The sequence below is a fragment of the Manis pentadactyla genome, chromosome 3, assembly GCF_030020395.1.
Source record: "Manis pentadactyla isolate mManPen7 chromosome 3, mManPen7.hap1, whole genome shotgun sequence".
NCBI lineage: Eukaryota > Metazoa > Chordata > Mammalia > Pholidota > Manidae > Manis > Manis pentadactyla.
The window spans coordinates 221,038,374-221,058,751 of NC_080021.1; the positions used below are offsets into that span (position 1 = coordinate 221,038,374).

The 20,378-nt window shown below is 66.1% G+C and overlaps 3 protein-coding genes across 9 annotated transcripts; all 3 read right to left on the bottom strand.

Annotated features, from left to right (window-relative positions):
• FUT7 (fucosyltransferase 7) lies at positions 1–2,336 on the bottom strand. Of its 2 annotated transcripts, none has more exons than XM_036901635.2 (3): positions 2,167–2,336; positions 1,683–1,823; positions 1–1,531 (listed from the first exon to the last, which is right to left on the bottom strand). In XM_036901635.2, the coding sequence occupies exons 2-3, from the start codon at positions 1,693–1,695 to the stop codon at positions 582–584; spliced, it is 963 nt and encodes a 320-aa protein (XP_036757530.2). In that variant the 5' UTR covers positions 1,696–1,823; positions 2,167–2,336; the 3' UTR covers positions 1–581. The 2 variants fall into 2 exon arrangements, with proteins under 2 accessions (XP_036757530.2, XP_036757529.2); XM_036901634.2 differs by having other exon boundaries at positions 1–1,594; positions 2,167–2,332.
• A 3,178-nt stretch (positions 2,337–5,514) lies between these two features.
• Positions 5,515–11,251, bottom strand: NPDC1 (neural proliferation, differentiation and control 1). 5 transcript variants are annotated; one of them, XM_036901638.2, is made up of 9 exons: positions 10,968–11,251; positions 8,161–8,313; positions 6,946–7,056; positions 6,687–6,860; positions 6,548–6,614; positions 6,388–6,472; positions 6,231–6,313; positions 5,932–6,028; positions 5,515–5,852 (listed from the first exon to the last, which is right to left on the bottom strand). In XM_036901638.2, the coding sequence occupies exons 1-9, from the start codon at positions 11,077–11,079 to the stop codon at positions 5,799–5,801; spliced, it is 936 nt and encodes a 311-aa protein (XP_036757533.1). In that variant the 5' UTR covers positions 11,080–11,251; the 3' UTR covers positions 5,515–5,798. The 5 variants fall into 5 exon arrangements, with proteins under 5 accessions (XP_036757533.1, XP_036757535.1, XP_036757531.1 ...); XM_036901640.2 differs by having other exon boundaries at positions 5,515–5,767; positions 10,968–11,250; XM_036901636.2 differs by having other exon boundaries at positions 5,515–5,833; positions 10,968–11,248.
• A 1,446-nt stretch (positions 11,252–12,697) lies between these two features.
• Positions 12,698–19,003, bottom strand: ENTPD2 (ectonucleoside triphosphate diphosphohydrolase 2). Of its 2 annotated transcripts, none has more exons than XM_036901641.2 (9): positions 18,680–19,003; positions 16,770–16,887; positions 16,063–16,213; positions 15,731–15,890; positions 15,424–15,651; positions 14,709–14,963; positions 14,490–14,609; positions 13,445–13,579; positions 12,698–13,319 (listed from the first exon to the last, which is right to left on the bottom strand). In XM_036901641.2, the coding sequence occupies exons 1-9, from the start codon at positions 18,857–18,859 to the stop codon at positions 13,113–13,115; spliced, it is 1,554 nt and encodes a 517-aa protein (XP_036757536.1). In that variant the 5' UTR covers positions 18,860–19,003; the 3' UTR covers positions 12,698–13,112. The 2 variants fall into 2 exon arrangements, with proteins under 2 accessions (XP_036757536.1, XP_036757537.1); XM_036901642.2 differs by lacking the exon at positions 18,680–19,003 and adding an exon at positions 18,248–18,464.
• Between the last annotated feature and the right edge of the window lie 1,375 nt (positions 19,004–20,378).

Sequence of the window (20,378 nt, forward strand, 5' to 3'; positions counted from 1 at the left end):
TTCTTGTTCTTCCTTTATTGGTTGATGCCCCTCCCCAAGTGGACTGCAGGATGCAAAAAGCTGACCAACCTGGTGTGCTTGGCACGGTATCCCTGCCCAGCACGGGTCTGCACAAGGGGCTCTGGCACTGTGGAAGGGGCAGGCCAACGAGCCGCGTGCTCCCCGCCAGGGCCCTCCGTTACAGAGGGGCACGTCTGCAGCCCCAAGAGCCCCGCCTCTAGTCTTAGCCCCACATCTGAGGACAGCCTTGACCCCCCCAACAGGATCCGATCAGGGTGGACAGGGAGGTCCTCAGCAGCTCGTCTTCTGACCAGCTGCAACTTACACCACACTAGCCTCCTCCTGCTGTCATCTCCACCCCCAAACGCCTGCTGCAGTACCGGCCAGCCTCCTCCAGGAAGCGTGCTCAGACCCGCTGCTTCTCCCTCACCCGTGCTTCCTGGTGTCCCACCCCAGCCTCAGGGTTAATCTGACAGCTGCCCATGGGGGCCGGATGCCCCATGGTTTGATTTCAACATCCAGCCTCCCACTACACCACCAGCACCCGGTTGCCCTCCCCTGCCTCCTCCAGCAGCCCAGGCTCAGGCCTGGAACCAGCCCTCCAGGTCATGGTAGACCTGGTCGCGGGGCAGGTGGGGGTAATGGGTGCAGATGGCGCAGAAGCGCTCCCGCCAGTCGCTGAACAGCCTCACACGGAACCGCTCTCGCCAGGCGAAGTAGCCCCGATAGCAGCTCTCATTCATGCCAGCCAGGAAGGCGGCCAGCTCACGGGCCGAGCCGAAGTCATCCACATGCACAAAGGCGTCAGGTGGCACAAGAGCCTCATAGTCGGCCCTCGGGGGCCCCAGCACCACAGGCACAGCACCGGCCCACAGCGCATTGCGCCAGAATTTCTCGGTGATGTAGTCTCGGTGCTGTGAATTCTCAAAAGACAGGTAGAAGAGGTACTGGGCCACGGTGGGCAGTAGGCAGTGGGCACAAAGTGGCCGCCTGTGGGCGCGGCCAAACACATCCACCCGCAGGTGAGGCGCCAGCTGCCGGTACAACCGCACCCGTGGCTGTCGCTCCTGGAAGTTGCTGACCACCCAGGCAGCCACCCTGGTCTTGGCGGGCAGCGGTGGGGCTGGCCCGTCACGGGGCTCCAGGCAGCCGTAGGGTACAAAGATGTCTGAGTCGCGCCGGTAGCTCAGCACCCAGTTGAAGATGCCTCGGAGGAGGCTGAGGCCGTGGGTATGGCTGGGTGACTCCATCGAGGCCCACACCCAGGGCTGCCCACGTGGCCGCTCAGCCAGGGGCAGGCGGGCCTGCCGCGTCTGCAGCTCGCGATGGTGGAAGACCACGACATCGGCACTGGCCAGAAGGCTGCGGTTGGTGCTCAGGTGGCAGTGGGCCACACCGTAGCTGGCACAGGTGTTGCTGGGCAGCTCTGGGGGCCGGTCGGCAAAGGGCCAGTGCCAGACGAGGACAAGCGTGGGCCGGGGCACCGGGGCTCCCCCAGGGGCCCGCCGGAGTAGCTGCAGGAGCCAGAGGGCTGAGAGCGAGGCTGCCCCAGTCAGGCCCCCCAAGGCCCAAAGCCTCCAGGCAGAGCCACACCCTACACAGGACACAGGAAGAGAGGCTGTCTCCTTGGGCTCCCCACCGGCCGCATCCTCCTGCCCCGGGCTTCCCTGACGCCCACTCACCGGCATTCTTCATCCGCAGCTCCCAGAATCAGTCACCCAGGAACCCAAGGATATGAAATCACAGTAGCTGCCAGGCAGAGGTGCCCTGAAATCACAGCTGGGCCCGGTGCCCAGCTGCACCTGGAAGCGCTGTGCTTAGATCTGCCCAAGATGAGAGAAACCAGGTACCTTCCCGCGCCTGCCCCACCCTGCCCCGCCCTGTTGGTGGCTTTATGGCATTACCCACCATCCTCCCCCTCTGCCCAGACAGTCAACCAATGCCATGCTTCACCGCCCCCCATGAGGGCCTTCGGAGAGGCCTGCTTAGCCTCTGGAGAGGCCATCCTGGATGGAGGCGGTCCTCTCCCCAGAAGGGCACCAGGGACCTTGAGGACCCATCACTGCCCACCACCCAGGCCCAAGGCACCCCGGATGGCCAGCAGGCCGCAGTGGGCCCAGGACAGTGCCACCCCCCCTCTATGGCATTGCCACTTCCCCTGCTCACCAACAGACCAGCTCTGCCCGGGGCTCCCAGACCCTCGCTTAGGGCTGTAGACGTGCTGCGCTCAGCTCTTCGCTGCAGACTGCGGCTTCTCCCGTGGCTTCTGGCTGTGCCACCCCACCCCACGCCTGCAGCCCCTAGGACCCCTTGTCCCAGAACTCAGGTTCCCAGACAGGGGGTCCGTCCCAGGGTCCCACAAGGCCCTAGCACACGCCGCAGCGGGCGGGCACAGGGCTGGGCCTGGTCCCGGGTGGCCTGCAGGCCCGCTGTGCCTTCCTTCTCTGCCCAAGGATTGAAGTGTGCAGGAGCCCCAGGCTGTGGGGAGGCCCAGGGTTCTGGCGGGGCTGGGAAGAGCCACCAACACTGAGCAACAGGAACCTGGGGGCAGGGCCGCTCCTGGGGGCTCCAGGTCTCTCCCTGCGGGCCCCACAGCCCAGGGCAGGGTGGGGGCAGGGAGGGGGCTTTCCAGGCTGGAAAGGGAAGGAGTCGGTGTGTCCCTGACGCAGGTGGGCAGGGGGCTGGCTCCTGTGCCAGGAAATGGAGGGCTGAAGTCCAGAGCCCCTCCCCTCCTGCCTTCTCCAGCCGGCCTGGAGCCCTGAGGCCCTGAGGCCCGGCTCCTTCCCCTTTTGACTGGGTCCTCTGAGTGGGAGACCAGCAGGCCGGTGCCTTGGGACTTGCCTGAGCTCTGGCCGCTCCCCACCCCGGCCCAGGCCTTGTCCCGTCAGCCCCCCTCACCCCGGCCAGACCCCAGCTTGGTCCTGGACTGGGCCCAGCCTCCATGCTTAGCACTCAGGAGGCCTCAGGCTGGTGCCATGGAAGGAACAGCGACCAGGAACGGCCGGCAGGGTCTGCTGCCCTGTCGTCCCAGGGGCCTCCCACTGCCCTGCCTGCCCTGGCTCCTGCCCCTCAGTGGGGACCAAGTGCTATCAGGGCAGAACTGGGCAGCTTGCTGAGCAGAGGCAAGGCCAGGAGGGGGCTGCTGGCCACACAACCTCCTGTGCACACAACATCCAGGTGGGGGGGAGCTGTGGCGTGTGGCAGAAACCATCTGGGGGGCCCAAGGTGTGGACGCAGCATCCAAACCTGGTTCCACACCGGCTGAAGAAGAGTGGGTGGCTGTGCCAGCCCCCCCCCCCGCCACCAGCCACCCAATGTTTAGGGAGATGATGTGGTGGCTCTGGGCCTTGGGCCCCACCCTGGCATCTCTTCCCTAGTGGGGGGCCCATAGGAGCCACGCCCTGGCTTCAGGCCTCACTCAGCACCCTCCTGCGGTGGGCACCCTGCGCGGAGTGGAGGCCTGCAGGAAGGAGCTGATCCTCCCGCAGCCTGACAGCAACCTGGCTTCTTGCTGGCAGTGCCCCTGCCCTTCCTGTTGCACAGCCGGGTTGGCCAGGGCCCTTGCCACAGGCCCATCTGTACCCACAGCCTGCTCCCTTCCTGGGTGGATGCAAGGGAGCCCCCCCTTCCCCGGGTCGGCTGCTCCCCCATCCCACATCTACCACTTGCGCTGGCAGCCACAGGGCCCCAGTTGTGGGGACCTGCCGGCTGGGAAATGGGGCCCCAAGCTTTGGCCCAGAAACAGGTCAGAATGAGAGGCTCTCAGAGGGAAGAGAAGGTGAGAGCGTGAGTCAAAGGGAAAGCAGGGCCTCATCCTGCACACCCCAGCCTCACGATACCCCGGGGCACGGGCTGGCAGCTCTGCCTGCTAACCAGCTGGCAAGCACCTTGGAATGAGGGGCATGCTCTCGCCCAGGGCTGCACCAAGGCTGCTGTAGGGACAACCTCCCAGGGGGCACCAACGGAAGCTGTAACCCAGAGGGACGGAGGGCAGGCCCTGGCCACAGACCACAACCCCTCGCCCCACCCCAGCAGACAGCACCCAGGGCGGTGGTAAGGGGCCATCCAGCCCTGGCCCGAGGGGAGCCTCAGGGAAAGAGGGCGGTGCCTGGCTGCCCATCCGCCCACCCACAGTGCGGCCTGAGTACCGGGAGTCCAGGCGTGCCCAGAAGGCCCCCTGGTGGCCGTGCTCCCAGGCAAATGGCTCCTGAGGGGCCGGAGCTAAGGCAGCAGAGGGAGCCAGACGCACATCGCTCTCGCCCAGCGGGTGTGGCGGGGGCTTCATGAACCCCTTTAGGAAGGTGGGCGCACAGAGGCGGGCAGGTGGCTGAGGGGGCCCTCGGCTGGGGAGAGTGGCCAAGGGTGGTGCTGGAAGCAGCAGGGGGCGGCCCTTCCGCCTGGAGACCATGCAGAGCTCCAGCCGGTGGCGGGTCCCCTCTCCCATGCCTTCCTTTCCTCCCAGGCTGGGGAGCACCTCCACATCCCTGTCCGGGAGGGGCTCCAGGACCTGCTGGAGCTCCTCCAGGGGCCCAGACTCTGCACCTGCGCTGCCCCTCCCTTCCGGTTCTGCACCGGGACCCACTCCTGAGTAGGGCTGTGCAGCAGGGGACTCAGAATCCCAGACCAATTCAGCCAGCCACCCAGACTGGCAGGAGGGTGGGTCTAAACTGCAGTGGGAGGGCCCGCCTCCTGCTGTCTGGGCTAGGGGCACCACCCTGCCCCAATTCTGTGCCAAGAGCGGCCTTAGCCCCAGGGTCTTGCTGGGGTGGGAGGCATCTCCAAACAGATGGATGTTACCTCAGGGTCTGTGTTGGGGTCTGAGGGTCCCCTTCTGTCAACTATGCCCAGAGGTGACACACAAGTGGGCTTGGGCAGGGGCAGGGCAGAGGCAAGATTAGCCTTTTACACCAGGAAAGGTGCTCACGGGCAGGGCCCTGCGGCCGAGGCTACAGGGGTGTGCAGGGTGGTGGGCTCGCCTGGGACCAGGGTCTCCAGAGTCCCTGCTCACCCAGCTCCCCATTGCCCGCCCAATTGTGTAGCCACAGTCCTTCAGGTCCCTCTGCCTTGGCACGCCTGCCAGCTGCAGGAGCCCAGGGACCGTGTGGACCCTGTAACACACTCACACTTCAGGCCTGTATCCTGTTCCCCCACCTCCCCACCCAGGCGGAGAACGGCAGGGATGGAAGGGTTGGGGGCCCACCAACCGCCTTCTGTATCATACGCAGGAGGGGGTCTTTCAGGGAACGGCACTGGCTGCACACTGGGGCCCTGTATGGCACCCCGCCCCACCCCCGGCAGGGACATCAGGGGCAGTGCGCATGAGGGCCACAGGGCAGCGGGTCCTGGGTGTCTGTGGAGAAATGAAGCCTCTGTTCCTCCGCAGGAGATGGGAGGGTCTTGCCAAGCAGGAGCAGATGCCCCCTCTCTCTGGGGGTGTGGAAGCAAGCCCCAGGCCCCCTCCAGGGGCTGTGTACCAGGCCCCACACGGGGGACAGTCTCCAGCACGGCAGGGCCTTGGATCTGAAACGTACTTTAATCGGCTCTGTCTCCACGCTCCCCTCCCATGCCTGGTGGCTGGGGCTCCCCCTGCCGCCTTGATTGGGGCCTAGACTGGAGAGGACAGGCAGGAGCGGGGACAGTCCCTGCTACCAGGCGGGCCCTCCCAGCCAGGGGCTCCCAGGCGGAGCGCAGCCGACTGTCAGAACGTGGCCTCTAACGGGAAGCAGTGGCCCTGCAGTCCGCAGCGGGCAGGCGGGGGCCTCGGTCACTGCAGTGGGGGCGCGGGCAGCGAGGCGTGGTCAAACAGTGGGTTCCGCACCTCCATCTCTCCTGTCTGTGGGGTGGGCACCAGGCTGGTCCAGGGGAGGGGCGAGCAGCGTGGGGGGGACCCCCCAGCAGCTGGTAAGCCCCCCGCCCTGCCACGGCACTCACCGGGGCCAGGCCCGGGCACTCGTACACTGTGAAGTCACCGTCTTCGTTCTCCTCGTCCGAGGAGGCTGAGTTGAGGCCCTTGGGTGCCTCTTTATGCCTGGGTGAGGGGGTGGCATGGCTGGGTCCTCCTAGACACTCCAGGCACCAGTGGCCCAGACTGGCAGTGGGTACTCAGGGCACATGGACCCCAAGCAGGGGGTGGGAGTGGGGGGCCCTGAGGTGGGTGGACCAGCCCAGGGCAGGGGCGGTGGGCCCAGGGTGGGGACTGCGGGCTCGGGGGTGGGGCAGGGGCCTCTCACCGCTCCAGACACCGCATCTGCTGCCTGTGGTGCTGGTAGTGATAGACCTCGGCGCTGTGTGCTAGCTTCTGGTCCCCGGGCTGCTGCGGGTTGGGGAGGAGGGTCAAGCTGCAGTCCAGAGGGGCAGGGGCAGCGGGGCAGGGGTGGGGACACGCACCGAGATCCTGGGTGTGGCGGGGCAGCTGGGTACCCGCGGGGCTGCGTAGTCAGCCTTCTGGGTCAGGCGGATGTCTCGCTGCAGCCTGTGGGAGTGGAGCCTGAGACCCGTGGGGCGGCGACCCACCCACCCCCACCCTGCCCGCGATCCCCACACTCGCCTGCACCAGCAGAGAGCGGCCACAGCCAGGGCGGCCGCGCCGGCCACGGAGCACGCCACCGCGAGCACTGCGGGAACAGGAACAGTGAGGGCGGCCCTGGGGGTGGGGTGGCACCACCTCCCTGCCCACCAAGACCTACCGAGGGCGAGGCCATCGCCATGCCCACCCTGAGGCTCCAGGGGAGCCATGTGCACGGGTCCAGATGACACAGGGGCACCCAAGGAGGTGCGGGGCGTGGGTGCCGGGGCTCCCCGAGTGGAGGGTAGGCCCAGGTGGGAGCCTTGGTGGCGCTCTGCGAGCCCCAGGGTGGCTGCTGCAGAGAGAAGGCAGGTCAGGACACAGCACCAGGTGGGGCCAGAGGTGACAGGGAGAGGCAGGGGAAGGGGCTGGGGTCTCACCAGGCTCCAGGGGCCGCACAGTGAGCCTCCAGTGCCGTGCCTCCTGCCGGGCTAGCTCCTGGGCCAGGAAGTCAATCTCATCTTCCAGTCTGGGCTGGGCTGGGCTATCCCCTGGGGACGGCGAGGGGCCATCAGGCAGGGAGGTCCCCAGCCCCTCCTAGCAGCACCAGCTGCTGGTGGCCTCCCAAGAGGGAGAGGCCCATCAGGGAACCAGTCCCCAGACCTGGGCCGCCTCCTCCCTCCGAGCTCTGCCCAGGCACTAGGCGAGGGCCAGACCCCAACCTTTGGCCCCTGGCCATCTGGTGTTGCCATGGTGACAACTGAGGGCTCTCCCTGTGAGCAGTGGTGTTCCCAGGAAAAGTTTGGGTTGGGGGATAAAGGGCAGAGGTGCTAGGAGAATGTGCAAAGGCCAGGGTGCCCCCACCCCGTTACCCATGAAAGGGTGGGCTGAGTGTTGGGACCACCCCGTCCCAATACTTTCTCGGCTGAGGGGGGCAGTGACTCCCCATGTAAGGGGGACCCATTCTGTTCCCCTGCATCTAACCTCCACCAGGTTATCAGGAAGAAGAGAGGGCCGCTGCTGGGTGGGGCTGGTGGCTGGGTCCCCCTTGCCCCTGCTGTGGGCTCCAGTCCAGAGGTTCCAGGTACACCCCCACCCAGCCCCGAGAGGGTGCCACCTGCTAGAGCTGTCCTGTACCCCTCAGGCCCCCACCCCACACCCTGCTGGGACTGCTCCTCCGGGAAGCCCTCCTGCCCCCCGGGCTCCAGCATGCCCAGCACCCCTCTGTGATGCCCCATCACACCTGAAGTCACTCAGCATCTGACTGGCCATCCTGACAGGCTCTGGGCTTGGGGTGTGATGAGGCACCCCAGCACACACCAAGTGGACAGGACGAGAGGGCAGTAGAGGAAGAGTGTGCTGGCAGAGAGCCCAGTGGCCCACGGGGTGGGGAGGTGGTGCCTGCGGAGTTTGGGGAGATCCTGTGGAGACCCAGGCCCGGGATCTCTGACCCTGCCTCCCGCAGGAGCACCCCAGCACTTCCCCTGGATACCCTTGCCTGGGGAGGGGCTACCTGCTCCAGGCCTCAGCCCACAGCCAGACTCTGGGCCTGTGCTGGAAAGGACCTCCAGGCCACTCCAAAGCTCCGAGGACCAGGGAGCTGAGATGGGGTGGATCTGTCAGGGTGGGGGAAGGAGAAAGGCCACCTTGCTCACCTGCACCAGGAGGCTGGCGTGTCCTGGGCACACAGAGCCCTTGATGGTCCTCCCGGAAAGGCAGAAGACAGGGCCCACAGACACGCGCGCCCGGGGAACACCGTGCCCGCCTCTTCAGGGCACAGTCCAGGCTCCCAGGACAGGCGGCCACATCTAGGAAGGAAGCAGAAGGCAGAGCTGTGTCACAGCCCAGGGGGCCTGCTCGGCCTCTCCCTCCCCCGCGGAGCTGACCAGGCCGGGTTTGGCCATTGTTTTGGACAGGCCCTTCCTCCCGACTGCCAGCCATCAGAACCAGGAAGACAAACAGCCCCAGGACTTATCAGAGCTCCCCTGCCCCACCCACTCCCTAGAGTCCACTTTCCGGGCCTGAGGCCGCCCAGCACTCGCTCTCCCCAGCAGGGCTGTGGGGCCTCCAAACCCTGCCTCCAATCTCAGCATGCCCCAAACCAGCCCTGGATTCTCTGTCCAGGCTGGGGTCCCCGGGGGGGGGCAGGTCTCCCTCTCCGACTCAAGGGCAGCACGAGATGCTGGCCACCCACCTCCCCCACCACGTCGGAGCTGCCCCCCGAGCCCCATCATGCCATCCCGCAGCCTGAGAGAGCAGAGCCCAGGACAAGGGCCCGGCCTGGAGGACAGTCACACTGCACCATGTCTAGCCTCTAGCTAGTCCCTGGCACGGAGCAGCCGCTGTGTTGCGGAGACCATAGATGAAGCCAGCAAGTCTCACTTGCTCTGGTTATAGAACCCAGGCTGAGGTCACTCCCACAGCCACACTGCCAGGGACTGGGGAGTGCCTGGGACTTTGGGCCAGAACCAGTTCCTGATTTGGGGCCCAGCACACACTGTTCTGTATACACAGCCAGTGGATCCCATCCTGATGCTGGGGAATGCGGGCAGTGTCCCTCTCTGCCTCAGTTTCCCCTCTGTGCCATCTGCAAGCTAGGGAATGTCTGGAGGCCTGAGATGCTAGCCCCAGTCGTGCAGCACCAGAGCCAGTAGAGCCAGGGGAGAGCCAGCGGGACGGTCAGTCCTGCATGGGGAAGAGGAGGCCCTTTCTCCAAGCCCAGCTCCTGCCCCACGCTGCAGAAGGGCCACTGGGACTCAGGGCCATGACATACGGGATCGGGGGTGACCAGCTCTGTCCTCCAGATCTTAGTTGGCTCGACTTGGTCTCCTTGGTAACTTGACAGTCACACCTGCCGGCTGTAGGCATCCGTGCTGGAAGTTCCAGCACACCTGCTGCAGGTAGGCAGAAGCTCTCATCCCAGGGACCGCTGTCCTGCAGAGACTGGGTCAGCAGGCACCAGTGTTGGTGAGCTGGGCCCAGGCCTCGGGTGAGTTAAACATTAAGCCTGTGCCAGCAGGTCTGACTGGACCCCACCCAACAGCTGGGGATGTGAGGAGCCAGGCAATTCCTGCCCCTGGTGCTGAGAACCCAGAGTGCACCAGGCCAAGGCAGGGGCCTGAGGGGCAAAGCTGGCTCCGGTGTCTAGGTTCCAGGGGCCTCTCTACACCCCCAGGCCCCTGGGCCCAGGAGGACATGGCTGCTACCTGTAAAGTCCTGGGAAAGTCCACTCCAGCCTTGGGTGCAGAAAGATGTCTGGAAAGAGGGCAGCTGGACAGTGGGTGGCCCCACACCCCACACCCAGGCCAGCATAAAGCCTATGAGCAGCTGGGATGGCGCCAACCCACCTCAGGGGCACAACAGCAGCTACAGCCCATTTCCTCAGGAGGCCCCACCCTGTACGCCCTGAGCTGGGCCCTCAGCAGGCAGCCTCCACCATCCCTGGCCAGCCACGCTCCGGCCCTCAGGCCTCTTTGGGAGCCTCCCCTGATCATGCCAACATCCTGTCCAGAGGATGGACTGCTGCCCTGCCCTGCTCTGGCCTCTAGAGGCCACACACACAGAACCACATTGCCCAGGGTAGTCTCCCAGCTGTATCCGGTACCAGTCACTGAACTTGTCCATGCCTCAGTTTCCCCATCTGTAAACGGGTTAAGAATAGTACCTCTCCTATGGGGCTGCCAGGAGAACTGGGTGACTACAAGGGCACGAAGTCTGCCAGTGCAAACCCCTAGGAGTGGGTGCATTGGATCCTGGGCTCCTGTAGATTTTCCCTGCCTTTACCCCAGTGCCCATCTGGGAAGCAGGGAGGTTTCCTGGGATCCTGGACTCATGGCTCTCTAGGGGGTGCCCCTCAACCCCTAGCACAGAAGACAGAAAGGCGCGGTCCTGCAGGACACAGGTGGGAGAGGGGGTTCTGAATCTGGAAGCCTGTTGCCCCCACTTAAGCCAGAACAAGACCCTAAGCCTGGGACAAGCTGCCAAATACCCCAGGAAACTTCAGACATCGCCATGGCAGCAAAGCGAGGTGCCGGCCAAAACCACCGAGACGTGGGGACAGGCCGACCAGCGCCGCGACCCTGACCCCGGGAGGCACCGGCAACAAGGCCAGCAGGCACCCGGGGCCAGGCCCGCACCCGCGGCGCCCGAGACGCAGACACCCAGAAGCGCGCACAACACAGGCTGCCGGCAGCAGGCCCACCGGGAGAGCGCTCTCCTGCGACAGACACAGACCGGCGCTCGGACCCAGAGACAAAGACTTCAGGTTCGCCGCCAGGAACCGGGGCAGCCCCGGCCGGCCAGGCCTGTTTACCCCGTCCCGGCCGAGGTGGGGCCGGGCCCGCGGGGCCTACGGCGAGGGCGGCGGTGGGGAGGGAGACGGCGCCTCCGCCCGAACCGACGCCCAGCCCGGCGACACAGGCCCCGGGGCGCCCCGCGGCCTGCGCCGAGAGCGCTGGCTCACCCTGACGGCCGCCGGCGGCACCGCGCAGGGCCGCGCCGAGGACGAGGCCGGAGAGCAGCAGCCGCAGCAGCCGCAGGTGCCGCGGGGAGGGCGGAGGGACCGGCGTCGCCATCCTTCAGCGCCACCGCCGGGGCAGCATGGCACCGCGCGGCCCGGGGCTCGGCGCGGGCTCCGGACTCCGCGTCGGGAGCAGGGCGGCGGCGGAGCAGGACGGAAGGAGGCGGCGGCGGCGCTGACGCTGCGGCAAAGGATCCGGGATGCAGGCGCGGCGGCCAGAGGCGCGCGCGGAGAGTGCGCCTGCGCGCTCCACCTGCGGGGGCGGGACGGCGCCTCCAGGCCGCCCCCGCCCCTCTCCCTCCAGGTCTGAGCCCCCAACCCTCCCTAGGCGTCAGGGTGCTTCATCCTCTGCGGCCGGGACAGCCGGGACCTCCTCTGTTCTCCACAGATCGGCCTGGGAACTGGCCGAGGGCGGGCTTCCACGGGATGCGCTTGCCCCGAGCCCTCTCCCAGGCTGAATTCCAACTCCCACCCCACCCTCCACCCTGCCCTAGCCGAGGAACTGCCTGGGTCTGGAGGCGCAAGCACCCAGGAACACGGGGACGCCAGGAGCACACACATGTACAGGTGCACAGGGATGCCCAAGATGCACCAGCTCTAAGAGACGCACAGGTGAAAGCAAACATGCAGAGAACTAGGCTGGAATGGGGTGGCCGCTCTCAGCAAGGCCGCCAGGGGGCAAGAGTGACCGGGAGGTGCTGATGAGAACCAGCTGGGAGCTGTCCACGGTCCCCAGGTGACAGGTGACTGCTCAGCTCCCTGGGGCCCCACCAGCTCCTATGATGCACCTCCTCATACTCCACCTGTGGCCCCCTGAGAGTACGCCCACTCCAGCCCAACTGGAAGCCTCCCTCTGGCTGACGTCACTGAGAGGACAAAGACGAGCCCACCCCCAGCGCCCGTGCTCTTCAGCCCTTTGAGTCTCAGAACTGCGAGCCCTGGGTTTTGTGAAATGGCCCAAACCAGGGCAGAAGTCGTGGTGGGGAGGGGGTTAGCAGAACAATGACAGCCATCCTCCCCCAACAGGGCCTTGGGCGGACAGAAATAGTGCCTGAGCTCACTTCCCAGAAAAGGCTGGGCGCGGGGCTGGGGGGTCGGTGAAGCAAGACCACGCTTCCCCACGCTCAAGGAAACTGTGCTTCGCCCGCCGAAGCCGCAGGAACGGGACGCTCGATGCCTCTTGCGGACGTACCGGGGCAGGAGGGGAGTGGTGTCCCCGTGGGACTGCTCGCCTCCAGAGCTAGTCTCTTTGCAAGGCTCATTCCTCGGGCAACGCGGCCCTGCGGCCCTCCTGGCCCTGATCTCAACACCCTTCCACACCACCTCCTGTTGAGGCTTTGCTCCTCCACCAGCGTCTTGGAGGACGGGTTGCACCCTAGGCAGCCCCCTTGCCCCCCACCCCTGAAACTCCAGAGCCAGGGCCCAGATTTCAGTCTGGCCTAGGTCACTGATGCAGACCTGGGGGTGCGGCAGGGGCTCTGCCAGCCAGGGGGAACCGGGGACTCTCTCTTAGGCTAGCCACTGGCGGCTGCTCAGGGCACAATGGCGCAGCAGGGGATCCGGGTGGACACCTCTGGCCAGGAGAGGAAGGGGGTAGGAAGAGCAAACCCAACCCCAGGACCAGGAGCAACGGCAGCAAAGAGGCCCCACCCCGCAAACATGCTCTCCGCTGCTCTAGGAAGAACTTTTTATTACAAAATTATTACAAGTAGGCACTGGTCTGGCTCCCAGCTGTGGGCTCTGGCACCCCCCTAATAACGACCCTGACTCCGGAGGGAGAGGGTGGCGGGCTCTGAGGGCTCCTCGCTCTGGAAACCTAGCCCTGCAGTCACAGGCTCAGGGGTGCAAGTTGTCTGCACCCCAACTCCAGGGAGCAGGAGGCCTTGAGACAAGCCAAGGGCAGGAGGGGGCAGGAGGGGATGGCTTCGGCTCCCTCCGTACACCCCCGGGCCCTGGGGGCGTGGGCGCCAGAGTCCCGGTCTGGGTCCGGGGCTGCATTAGGGACCGAGATGCTGAGGGTGAGGTGCGCGGGGAATAGGGGACGCGGGGATGGGGGTGTGTGGCCTGGGCACTGGCACCGGCGCGCCTCTAGATGGCGCTCGGCGACGACTTGGCAGAGCGCGCCTGGAGCAGCAGCAGGACGAGCGCGGCCAGGAGCATGGCGGCGAAGAGCAGGAGGAGCGCGACCCAGGAACTGAAGTCCGTGCCCTTACGCAGCCCCGGCGGGTCGGCGGGGATCAGGTTGGTCAGGTTCAGCATGTAGCCGAGCGCCCAGCCGACAGCTGTGTCCCCCGCCTGCATGCGAAGGTCGCGGCCTCAGCCTCCACGCCGCCCGGAGGCCCCGCCCCGTCTCCGCTCAGGCCCCGCCCCTCGCACCGCCCGGGAGGCTCCGCCCCGCCGCCTGGGCTGCCTTCCCCCACCTTCTTCTGGAAGGTCACCCCGCGGAAAGCGCGCTCGTCAAAGCCGTATCCGAGGCTCAGCAGCTGCTGCACGAACATGGCCCCGGCGCAGTAGTCGGGCAGGCGGGCCCCCTCCTTCGGCGCCCGAGCCTGCAGCTGGGACGCAGGTGGGGGACTGTCGGGTCAGCGACCACCTAAGGTCTCGGCCAGATGGGGCAGGGTGGCCGGCGGCGTGCGGCACCCCTACCACCCACACACACAGGCAGTGCAGGGCTAGAGACCACGTCAGAGGGCCCAGAAAGACGGAGGGGGCCACCCCCAGGCAGCGCTGTTCCCCTGGAGAACAGGGTGACTGCTGGACGGCGGCCAGCTCCTGTGCCTGGGATGTGCACCTCCAGCAGGCAGTACGGATGACCTCCCAAGGGGTAGAGTGCGGCGGCAGCCTTGGCACAAGGTCAGGGGGACAGAAGCTCCGAGCTGGAGCCCAGGTCCCTGCGCCTGCCCCCTGCCCTGGCACTTTGCCCACTCCCTACTAGACAGGGAGGATAGGAGGAGGCCTGTGTCACCACAGTGCCCTTAGACGTGCCTCACTCTCCGTATGCCCAAACCCCTCCATCCTCCTTTACCTAGCAAAGCCCAGATACCTGGAACTGTCTTTACCTGCTCCCTGTGCCCCCACCCACCCCCCAAGCCCTGCTCTGAGTCCTGCTTCTACCCTGATCAGCCACTCTCACCTACACTCCCCAGCCACAGGCCTCTCTGCCCCTGTCTGCTCCATGCTCCCAGCTGCCACAGGCCCTTTGCACTGGCCGTCCCCTCTGCCCTCCAGACCTTGGTCCTAGGGTCAGGCCTAGGGAGGCTCTGCAACCCCATCTCACATGGCTCCCAGCTTGCCATAACTTTTCGAGTCTGAATAGCAATCTCTCCCCCACCATAGTGGGTGCTCAGAGAGGCCTGGGTCTCCCTCTACTTGTAGAGCAAACGAATGACTGGGACACACGACACAGCTGGCTGAGCACCCACCCCCACCCACCATGCAGGCCTGGAGGAGGGGCGGCAGGCTCACCTCATCCCATGTCTGGTTGCAGACGGTGGCCACGGCTGCCTCCAGCTGCTGTAGGGTTGCCACAGGGAGCCCCATCACCGTCCTCAGGAAGTCCACAGTGTAGAAGAAAGCAGAGAAAGCCTGTGGGAGCGGGGCAGTCAGACCCACCGCTCTGCAGCCACTGCCATGAGCTTGGCTGCTGGGCAGTCGGGAGGCCTCCACCCCGGCGCCTGGACTCACAATGAAGTTCCCGGCCACAGGGGGCTGGAAGACGCCGTTGAAGGAGCACCGGGAGAAGCGGCAGGAGGAGAAGCCGAAGAGCCCCGAGACAAGGTCCCGGCAGAGGGCCAGGCTGCTGCTCCCGGACAGGCCAACCGTGGCACTGCTGTTGTAGGAGTGGGGCCGCAGGGCCGAGGTGCATGGTGACTCATACACGTCTCCCAGCAGAACTCGGGTGGAATAGCCCTTGGGCCAGCACGGGTGGGAGCTGTGGTTCTGGCAAAATGAGGAGGGTGCAGGTGGTGCCACCCCCACTCCAAGCACTGCCCCCCCCACCCTGGACACTTGGACAGCCTCCCCAGAGGAGCATCCTGATGAATCTCCCACAAGTGCCACTTGGGTGACACTGCTTCTGTGCTTAGGAGCAACCCATGGCTCCCCATTGCCCCTGGACAAAAACCAAACTCGTTGGCCAGGCACCCCAGGCCCTCTGAGATCTGGCCCTGGCCCTCCCTTCTCCCCAGCCAGGCACTTGCCAGGTCCACCCACAGCCACTGGGCCTTTGCTCATGCTGGACCCCTCCCCACCTGTCCGTCTACCTGATTGAAGCCTGATTTTGGTTCTGGCTACCTGGAGAAGCCTTCCTCAGTACGGCCGCTGCCCAGGCTCTGTTCTGGGCCCTCGGCCCCCATCCCTCCTCTCACCCTCCGAGAGAACACAGTGGGCGGGGGGGCACCTGGAGTGCACTGGCCAGCAGCCTCCGGAGGACTTGGTCACGGCCGTAGCAGAGGAAGCTGTGGGTGTAGACGCGGTAGTGCTGGCCGTATAGCCGCAGCTGGACCTCGTTGGCCGGATCCTCAGCTGGGCTGGCCGTCTCAAAGGTGATCTGTGTGGAGGCGCCCCCCAGGTCCATGGCCCCCAGTGTCCCCTTCCTTGGCCGGAACCACCGGCCCACCCAGCCGTACTGTAGGGGGTGGAAACTAGGGTTAGTGAGTTGGGGGTGCCCATGCCCACTGGTTCACTGGGCTGGCTGCCAGGCCTACCTTGATGAAGTTCTCCAGCAGGTAGTTGGCAGTCACCCAGCCAAACACCCCCTCATCCTGGCCCGAGAGGATGCGGGCACCACGGAAGTCAAATGGGTACTGGGTCAGTGTCCGCGTCACAGCTGTAAGCACGTTGGCTGAGGCCTCGGGGCTGGTCAGGCTGTGGCACAGGAAGGACTCTGTAGAGCACCCTTCCCAGGGGCTGTGATCCTGTTGCTGGGGAGCACCGACCCAGCTCTGACACAGAAGGCACGTGGGGTCCACCCTGTGCTGAGGCACTGTGGGGCCCTGGAGCCAGGAAGGCCAGGTCTCAAGGCAGGTGGCATACTCACTTGAGCAGGCGCATGCCCGCAGTGGCCCCCAGGTAGAGGGGTGTGCCCTGGTGCCTCTCCTTGGGCACATCCTGAAGTGCCTGGTCCAGGCATTCTGCAAGACTCTGGCCAGCCCTGGAGGGATTGTCTGCGTAGCTAGAGATGCCCCCACCTAAAGAGAGGACGCAAGATGGGCCCACACCTGGCGGGCAGTACCCCTGGGGGCCATCCGCCAGCAGGGCTTGGGGGCTTGAGCTCCTACACCAGGTGGCAGCTTAGACACACCTTCCCACTTCCTCAGAGACACCCAGTCCAAGACAAAGGGGACTACCAGCATGCCACCCACAGTCTCAGGCTGCCACAGAGCCAGTGGGTGTGTGTTCAGGTGCCAGGACAAAGTAGTGGGCATTGTCAACCCGGCCTAGCCTCCCAGGGGGCCTGCCTGGGCGTTCCAACAGCTCTGGACTCCTCCTGCTCTGTCTGGGATGTAGCCAAGGCCCAAACCTTTCAGCCGCTACCTGGGGCTTGCTTTCTGGAGTGGAGCTCCTCCCAGGCCCAGGGGCCCAGCCTGTGTGTTTTGTCTCCTGCAGCTCCTACAGGGGTGGCCCTACCCAGCCTCAAGTAGAGAGGTCTGACTGCTCAGGGTGCAGAGGCCACAGGGGACACCTGAGGCACACAGTGAGTGGGTAACCCAGGCCAGGGAAGTCTAGGGCTCAGGGGACCCTCACCGCGCACATCACAGGAGCTGTGCTGGCCCACAATGCCCGTGTCATTCTCCTTGTCCGCAGGCCACTTGTAGACAAACATAGACGTGTGGGAAGAACCAGCATCCAGGACAATACCATACTGGGGGGTGGAAGGGGGGCAGTCTCAGGGGTGGGGGTGGGAGGCCTGAAGGCCACCTCTAGCTCCTCCAGCGCTCCACCACACCCCACCCACCCTGGGCAAGGTCCTGAGGCTTCCAGAAGACCAGGGGCAACTGTGGAGACACAGCTTGGCTGGGGGGAGTGTGGCAGGCAGGGAGAGGTGGCCAGGAGCCTCTGTGCCTTTCCCTGCAGGACCTTCCCGCAGGGGCACCCTGAGGGGCTGCGTCAGGGTCAGAGGGTCCTGGGGTCACCCTTGGAGGTTCCCAGGCTTGAGGAGAAGAGCCCAACTGCAGGCGTAACCCTGCCACTCTTCCTTCCTCCTCTGTCCCCACCTCTGACCTCAGCTCAACCTGACCATGCGGAAGGAAGGGCTTCAGGAAGAAGGCTGGCCAAGGCCAAGCGGGGAGCCAGGAGCCTTGCTGACCCTGCCTGAAGATGCCCCCTCCCAGGGCCTTGAGCCCAGCCATAGGGAGAGCTGCATGGGCCTCCCATGCAGGTTGGACGAGGTCAGCACCCAGCCTGCAAGAGCCACTTGCCAGCATTTGCCCCCAAGGGCTTAGATTCCAAGGGTGGGAGTGGGGCTCTGGAGAAGAGGCCCTCCTGAGCAGAGAAAGGGGCCGTTCCAGACTCCCCACCTCCCAGCAGGGCGCTCCAGCTTCCCCATCAGCACTAGCAGGCCAGCCCTCCATTCTACCCCACCCCCACTCGTGGTGGGTGGTCCCCCTTGACTACAGAGCGCACACCCCTGCCACCTCCCATCCTGGGCCCCACTCCCAAGGGCTGGCTCACAGGTCCAGCAAAGGGTCCCCATGAGCCTGCGGGACTCCTGGAGCCCAGTCTGGCAGGAAGACCACCCCAGTCCCTTTAGGGCCAGCGGAGTCAAAGGTGGACTCCACACCGTCAGGGCCACCAGGGGAGGGGTCCCTGGGTCCCAGAGCCTGCGTCACCTGATCTGGGCCCAACCCGGAACTGATGCGTCCCTGGGGACTGCACTGGGCGCGGTGGGTGGGGCGCGCCCCGAGGCTGCATCACGGAGCAGAGACACAGCCTCTCGGCCGCGCAGGTCGTAGGCTCCGCGGCGGCGCGGCGAGCGCGGAGTTCCCAGGACTCCGGCCTCCAGCCCTGCGTCGCGGCGAGAGCGCCGCCGCCGCCCTCTGGACCTGGCCAGGACCGGCGCCGGGACTCCACCCGCCAAGCCGGAGGGCAGCGCGGGTGTGGGTCCCAGGCCGCCACGCGGGCCCAGCCTGGCCCTGCCCGGGTCCGAGCCTCTCCCGCCCGGCGCCCGGGCCTGGGCCCGCTGCTCCGCGGACCGCGGCGGCGCCCGGTGTCCGAGCATGCACCTTGAGGGCGGGCGGCTCCCGGACGTCGCGGGTGGGGATGCACAGCAGCAGGAGGCCGGCGAGGCCCGCCGCGGCCAGCAGCAACGGCGACAGCAGCGACAGCATCTTCCCGGCCATGGGCGGTCGCGCGGGCGGCGAGGCGCTGACGGAGGGGCGGCGGGGAGCCGGGAGGCCGCGGTCCCGGGGCCGCGCCGTAGGCGCCCGGGGCGGGGCGCGGACTGGCTCGGTCCACGGCCGGCCACGCCCCCTGGCGGACTGACGAGCCGCCCCGCCCGCCGCGGGTCCCTCCGCGAGCGCAGGTGAGGGAGGCAGCGGCTGACTCACCGCGCCGCCCCAGCCGGAGCACCTGCGGCGGTCGCCCACCCTCCCCCTTCCTGCCTGCGCAGTCCCGGAGACTCACCTCCGACCGGTGCCCCAGCCCCTGGTACTTACGGGGCAGGGTCTGCCTGTGGGAAGTCGGGGTTCCAACCTGGCAGGACCTGGAGAACCCCCAGCCGTCTCTCTGGGAGTAACCGGCGTGCCCCGGGGTGTGGAGCAGGGGGCCTGGCATGGGGTGAGGGCGCTGGGCTGGGCCAGGAACCGGAGGCCCAGACCTGAGAGGCCGCGCAGCATGGAGACACACTTAGGTCATGGCCCCAGCACCAAGGTGACAAGTGAGGGCACAGGGAGAGAGCGTCAGGATAGCCACAGTCCCCCAGTCCCACGGGAGAACCCGAGCCCAGGTGGGCTCGGGGCCGGGGGTGCAGGAGCCTGGGATGGGGAGGCCAGGGGCCTTCCAAGGACGGCAGAAGAAGGCATAGAGGGTCCTCAGGCCCCAGGATGCTGGCTGGGCTGGGTAAGTGCCCAGCAGGCCCCAGAGCCCCAGCCCTGCCCCCTCTGCCATACCATACAAAACGTCTGTCCTCTATGGTTTGACTCCCCACGAACCCCGTGTGCCAGCATGGCCAGGAGCCACCCCCACTTTGTGCCCTGAGCAAAATGAGAATGCCAGTAAGAACCCCAGCCGTAGTGTCGGGGAGGGCGTTGTGTACTTCCCTGGGTCCTCGTCCCCGCCGCAACAAAGAATTGAAGGGCAGAGACACAGTAGTGAAAAGCAGAGGAAAAGTATTATTTAAAGTTATTTAAAGAGAAAAAGTGCAGCCAGCAAGCTCAGCTAGGAGAGGCGCCCTGAAGGGTAGGAGAGAGATTAAAAGGTTACGCACTTAGAAAGTGCAGGCAACCTCAGAGAGAGGAGTACCCCGAAAGGTTGGGGGTTCCCCCTTTTAAGGATTCTTCAGGAATGTGACCATGGGCTGGGGGTGCAGACTTGTTAAGTGTAGGGCAGCAGGGAGCCCTGTGGCAAGACCACCCTGGAATGCCAGGCCTGGGGGCAGGGAGGGGATGGAAGGGCAGCCTCCCCTGGGAGCAGGGGCTGGGCAGCACCCTGGCGGGCGGAACCAGCAGGGACAACTGGGCTGGGACTGCTGCCTAGTCTGAGGGTCTGATGTCACGGGCCAGCAAAGGCGCCTTTCTTCCAGCTCGAGGCCCCGGCAGGAAGGGTAGGGGTGCTGGAAAGGCCCTCGGCCTCCTCAAAGCGCCATCTGGCTGGGCCCCAGAAGAGTCTCTGGATGCAGCCAGCCCGGCCCTCTCCCGCCCCCCTTCCTTCCACCGGGGAGAGCCCAGAGGAGGGAGAGGCCTCAGACCCGGCTGAAAGCAAGAAACAAAGGCCGCCTGGAGGGGCCCCTCGCTGGAAAGGGCAGGAGACAAGGGGGGCTGCAGCCCATCCCCTGCGATGTCCCCCCCCTCCAGACCCAGCCTCACCCTGCTAGATCCAAGTGGGGCTCTGTGATGTTCTGGACTGGCCTTGGACGGAACCCTAGGAGGTCAGAGAGGGTGGGGCAGGGGAGCACAGACTTGGACCTTGCCCTTCGGGGAGACAGGTTCCTGGCAGGGGCCCCGGATCAGCCTGGGAATTAGAAGGGAGGACGGCTGGGAGTGAGTTCTCTCTTAGACTGCCCTAGATGGTAACGCCTGCTCCTGCCGGGAGACAGTGGGGAGTGCGGGTCCTGCAGGGCAGCTTTGGGGCCCCTGAGGCGGAGGCTCTGGGAGCTTCGGTGGGAGGCTTGGCCCTGGCTGCAGGCAGAGGCGTTCA